This window comes from Panulirus ornatus, chromosome 10 (assembly GCF_036320965.1).
Source record: "Panulirus ornatus isolate Po-2019 chromosome 10, ASM3632096v1, whole genome shotgun sequence".
NCBI classification, from domain to species: domain Eukaryota; kingdom Metazoa; phylum Arthropoda; class Malacostraca; order Decapoda; family Palinuridae; genus Panulirus; species Panulirus ornatus.
The window spans coordinates 42,094,210-42,100,548 of record NC_092233.1 but is presented as its reverse complement, the minus strand read 5'-3'; the positions used below and the strand labels follow the sequence as shown (position 1 = coordinate 42,100,548).

Genomic DNA, 6,339 nt, shown 5'->3' with positions numbered 1-6,339 from the left:
ACATTCACTGGGAACCAATCACTTTCTTCTCTTCATACTTGTATACATGCCTTACATCGTCGATAAAAACTTTTCACTGCTTCAAGCAATTTGCCTCCCACAACATATACTCTTAATACCTTTCACAGAGCATCTCTATCAACTCTATCATATGCCTTCTCCAGATCCATAAATGCTACATGCAAATCCATCTGTTTTTCTAAGTATTTCTCACATACATTCTTCAGAGCAAATACCTGATTCACACATCCTCTACCACTTCTGAAACCACACTGCTCTTCCCCAATCTGATGCTTTGTAAATGCCTTCACCACCTCAATCAATACCCTCTCATATAGTTTCCCAGCAATACTCAACAAACTTGTACCTCTGTAATTTGAACACTCACCTTTATCCCCTTTGCCTTTGTACAAAGGCACTATGTATGCATTCCACCAATCATCAGGCACTTCACCATGAGCCATACATACACTGAATATCCCCATCAATCAGTCAACAACAAAGTCATCCCCCCCCTTTTTTTAATGAATTCCACTGCAATACCATCCAAACCCGCTGCCTTCCCAACTTTCATCTTCCGCATAGCTTTCACTACCTCCTCTCTGTTTACCAAACCATTCTCCCTGGCCCTCTCACTTCGCACACCACCTCAACCAAAATACCCTATACCTGCCACTCTATCATCTAACACATTCAACAAATCTTCAAAATACTCATTCCATTTCCTTCCCACATCACCACTACTCTTTATTACCTTTCCATTAGCCCCCTTCACCGATTTTCCAATTTGTTCTCTTGTCTTACGCACTCTATTTACCTCCTTCCAAAACATCTTTTTTATTTTTTTTTTATTATACTTTGTCGCTGTCTCCCACGTTTGCGAGGTAGCGCAAGGAAACAGACGAAAGAAATGGCCCACCCCCCCATACACATGTATATACATACGTCCACACACGCAAATATACATACCTACACAGCTTTCCATGGTTTACCCCAGACGCTTCACATGCCTTGATTCAATCCACTGACAGCACGTCAGCCCCGGTATACCACATCACTCCAATTCACTCTATTCCTTGCCCTCCTTTCACCCTCCTGCATGTTCAGGCCCCGATCACACAAAATCTTTTTCACTCCATCTTTCCACCTCCAATTTGGTCTCCCTCTTCTCCTCGTTCCCTCCACCTCCAACACATATATCCTCTTGGTCAATCTTTCCTCACTCATTCTCTCCATGTGCCCAAACCACTTCAAAACACCCTCTTCTGCTCTCTCAACCACGCTCTTTTTATTTCCACACATCTCTCTTACCCTTACGTTACTCACTCGATCAAACCACCTCACACCACACATTGTCCTCAAACATCTCATTTCCAGCACATCCATCCTCCTGCGCACAACTCTATCCATAGCCCACGCCTCGCAACCATACAACATTGTTGGAACCACTATTCCTTCAAACATACCCATTTTTGCTTTCCGAGATAATGTTCTCGACTTCCACACATTCTTCAAGGCCCCCAGAATTTTCGCCCCCTCCCCTACCCTATGATCCACTTCCGCTTCCATGGTTCCATCCACTGCCAGATCCACTCCCAGATATCTAAAACACTTCACTTCCTCCAGTTTTTCTCCATTCAATCTCACCTCCCAATTGACTTGACCCTCAACCCTACTGTACCTAATAACCTTGCTCTTATTCACATTTACTCTTAACTTTCTTCTTCCACACACTTTACCGAACTCAGTCACCAGCTTCTGCAGTTTCTCATATGAATCAGCCACCAGCGCTGTATCATCAGCGAACAGCAACTGACTCACTTCCCAAGCTCTCTCATCCCCAACAGACTTCATACTTGCCCCTCTTTCCAAAACTCTTGCATTTACCTCCCTAACAACCCCATCCATAAACAAAACATCTTTTTATTGTCCCTAAAATTTAAAAATACTCTTTCACCCCAACTATCATTTGCCCTCTTTCACATCTCTTGCACCTTTCTCTTGACCTCCTGCCTCTTTCTTTTATACATCTCCCAGTCATTTGCATTATTTCCCTACAAAACTCATCCAAATGCCTCTCTCTTCTCTTTCACTAACAATCTTACTTCATCTCACCACTCACTACCATTTCTAATCTGCCCATCTCCGACCTCTGTCATGTCATAGCCATCTTTTGCACAAGCCATCACTGCTTCCCTAAAGAAATCCCATTCCTCCCCCACTCCCTTTCCATCCTTTGCTCTCACGTTTTTCCATTCTGCACTCAATCTCTCCTGGTACTTCCTTGTATTAGTCTCCTTCCCAAGCTCACTTACTCTCACCACTCTCTTCACCCCAACATTCTCTCTTCTTTTCTGAAGACTTATACAGATCTTCACCTTCGACTCCACAAGAAAAATATATCTATCATTATTATCATTATAATTATAGTTAATTGCTGTTTCTTGCGTCACTGATGTAGCCCCAGGAAACAGACGAAGAATGGCCCATCCACTCATACACACATATTTATACATAAACATACATACATGCACATATACATGCAGAGACATATACATATATGCACATGTGCATATTCCTACTCACTTGCCTTCATCCATTGCTGTTGCTATCCTGCCACACAGGAAATAGGATCCCCCTTCTTCAGCAAGGTAGCACCACGAAAAGACAAAAAGGGCCACATTTATTTACACTCAGTTTCTAGCTGTCATGTGTACTGCTCCAAAGCCACAGTTCCCTATCGACATCTAGGCCCTATAGACCTTTCCATGGTTTACCCGAGATGTTTTGACATGCCTTAGTTCAGTTCAGTGACAGCACGTTGACCCAGTATACCATATCGTTCCAATTTACTTTATTTCTTGCACACCTCTCACACTCCTGCATGTACAGACCTTAGTTACTGAAAACCTCTTTCAATCCATTCTTCCATCTCCAATTTGGCCTTCCTGTTCTCCATGTTCCCTCTACTTTTGACACTTATATCCTATTTATCAACCTTTCCTCACTCATTCTCTCCGTTTGTCCAAACCACTTCAACACACTCTCTCCTGCTTTCTCAACCACAATTTTTTATTACCCTTTCATTGCTTACTTAATCAAAGCTCCTCACACCACAAACTGTCCTGAAATATTTCACTTCCAACACATCCACCCTCATCTGCACAACCCCATCTATAACTCATGCCTTGCATCTGTATAACATTATTGAGATTACTATACCTCTAAACATACCCACTTTTTTGGCTATGTAGGTGGGGTGGTGATCTATGAAGGGCATGGATTATGCAGGTGAGGGGGGGCTCACTGGAAAGTAGGGCAGCACCAGGGATGGGGGTCAGTGGAGAGTATGGCAGTATCAGGGATGGGGCTCAGTGAAGGGAAATGCCATGCAGGTGGCAGTATCATAAAATGTAGGAAATACTTGTGTAGAGTATGTCCAGCTATTAAAGTATCCAAAAATCATCAATATTTTGATGCAAGGTTCAAGACCAGCTGAAAAAGATGTAAGTGTAAATGAAAGCAGTGAAAGTATTATGCAGAATGAAACTAAGAGGGAAACTGATAAATAAAATGAGGGAGGATGGGTGTTGCAGAAATGTCATGGAGAAATATCAAGAACTGGAGAGTTTGAGAAATAATCAGCTACCTCTACTGTAATCCACCTAAAGTTTGACAAGTCTTCTTTTGCAACTACTGTTTTGGCAGAAAGATCTGATATTCACAGTTCTAGTTACAGTAAAGAAGCAGTAACTTCTCCATACCCTTCTTCCAGTCATTAGATCCAAATGTAAATAATTACAGTGTTGTATTCTAAGAGGTATTTTCATTCCTTTCAAAACAGGCAAAGCTATGATAATGGACCACTTTATCATCTATGATTTACCTGCTCCAAGAACATAGCCAGCAACATTCCAAATGGGAAGAAGAACTGTGGGTCGCACTCTGTATTTGGGAATTAACTCCTCAAATTTGGCTTTGTGTTCCTTCTCCTGGTCCCACATGTGCTGGATCACTGGCCCTACACTAGATTTACCTAAGTGTAGAAAAGAAAAAGAAAAAATTAGAAAACCGATGAAAAAATTATCTAAGAAATTCAAAAACCTTTCCCCTTTAAAGTGGTGTCCTGTGCATATGTAATTCTCAAGGGTATTTCTCTGAAAATCAGTGCAATGACCCTAACCCTCAGTGTTTTCAGTGGAAGGACTTACATTCTACATCCTTTGCTTATCACTCACCTATGGCGACTGTGGCATTTCAGGCCTGCTTTTGGCCAATCAGTGACTGCCCTGGGGTGATGTCATTGAACCACTCTTCCAGCCACTTAACAGTTCATAATTTGTAGATCATAGGCAACAACCCAAGAGCAGTCAGAGTAGTAAGAAAAAGTTTTTCAAAAAAGGGAGGTGAAGGGAAGACAGGGTAAGAAGACCAGAAAAATGCACATGAGACACTGTCTTACAGAATTAAATTTTTTGATTTTCAAAACCTATGTCTCTCTTCTCTGCAGTCTGTCCCATGAGTATGAGGGCATACACATATTAGGAAGTGGGGTTTTCAGAAAAACTTTCTGATAAGATGACAATAAAATCTTGATTCTTTTTTCTTATACTTTGTCGCTGTCTCTCGTGTTAGTGAGGTAGTGCAAGGAAACAGACAAAAGAATGGCCCAACCCACCCACATACACATGTGCATACATACACATCCACACACGCACATATACATACTTATACATTTCAACATATACATATATATACATACAGAGACATATACATATATACACATGTACGTAATTCATACTTGCTGCCCTTATTCACTCCCGTCGCCACTCTGCCACACATGAAATGACACCCCCCTCAACCCGCACGCACGCGAGGTAGCTCTAGGAAAAGACAACAAAGGCCACATTCGTTCACACTCAGTCTCTAGCTGTCTGGTTTAATGCACCAAAACCACAGCTCCCTTTCCACATCCATGCGCCACAAAACTTTCCATGGTTTACCCCAAATGCTTCACACATCTTGGTTCAATACACTGAAAGCATGTCGACCCCATTATTCACTCTATTCCTTGCACGCCTTTCACCCTCCTGCATGTTCAGGCCCCGATCGCTCAAAATATTTTTCACTCCATCTTTCCACCTCCAATTTGGTCTCCCACTTCTCGTTCCCTACACCTGTGACACATATATCCTCTTTCTCAATCTTTCCTCACTCATTCTCCCCATGTGACCAAACCATTTTAACACACCCTCTTCTGCTCTCTCAACCACACTTTTAATTACCACACATCTCTCTTACCCTTTCATTACTTACTCGATCAAACCACCTCACACCACACATGGTCCTCAAGCATCTCATTTCCAGCACATCCACCCTCCTCCGAGCAACCCTATCTATAGCCCACGCCTCGCAACCATATATCATTGTTGGAACTACTATTCCTTCAAACAAACCCATTTTTGCTTTTTGAGATAATGTTCTCACCTTCCACACATTCTTCAACGCTCTCAGAGCCTTCGCCCCCTCCCCCATCCTGTGACGCAATTCCACTTCCATGGTTCCATCTGCTGCAAGATCCACTCCATGATACCGAAAAACACTTCACTTCCTCCAGTTCTTCTCCATTTAAACTTACCTTCCAATTGACTTGTCCCTCAACCATACTGTATTTAATTACCTTGCTCTTACTCACATTTACTCTCAGTTTTCTTCTTTCACACACTTTACCACACTCAGTCACCAGCTTCTGGAGTTTCTCACCCGAACCAGCGAATCAGCCACCAGTGCTGTATCATCAACGAACAACAACTGACTCACTTCCCAAGCCCTTTCATCCACAACAGACTGCATACTTGCCCCTCTCTCCAAAAGTCTTGCATTCACCTCCCTAACAACCCCATACATAAACAAACTAAACAATCATTGAGACATCATGCACCACTGTTGCAAACAGACATTCACTGGGAACCAATCACTTTCCTCTCTTTCTACTCGTACACATTCCTTACATCCTCAATAAAAACTTTTCACGGCTTCTTGCAACTTGCCTCCCACACCATATACTCTTAGTACCTTCTACAGAGCATCTCTATCAACTCTATCATATGCCTGCTCCAGATCCAGAAATGCTACATACAAATCCATTTGTTTTTCTAAGTACTTCTCATGTATATTCTTCAAAGCAAACACCTGATCCACACATCCTCTACCACTTCTGAAACCACACTGCTCTTTCCCAATCTGATGCTCTGTGCATGCCTTCACCCTCGCAATCAATACCCTCCCATACAATTTCCCAGGAATACTCAACAGACTTATATCTCTGTAATTTGAGCA

The 6,339-nt window shown here is 42.3% G+C and overlaps 1 protein-coding gene across 1 annotated transcript in view; it reads right to left on the bottom strand.

Annotated features, from left to right (window-relative positions):
- Positions 1-3,858: 3,858 nt before the first annotated feature.
- Coq7 (ubiquinone biosynthesis protein COQ7, mitochondrial) overlaps positions 3,859-6,339 on the bottom strand; it is an 85,308-nt gene continuing 82,827 nt past the window's right edge. Inside the window, exon 3 of the mRNA XM_071665808.1 lies at positions 3,859-4,036. Within this exon, the coding sequence (XP_071521909.1) occupies positions 3,876-4,036 (161 nt within the window). The 3' untranslated portion in view covers positions 3,859-3,875. The remainder of the gene's footprint in view (positions 4,037-6,339) is intronic.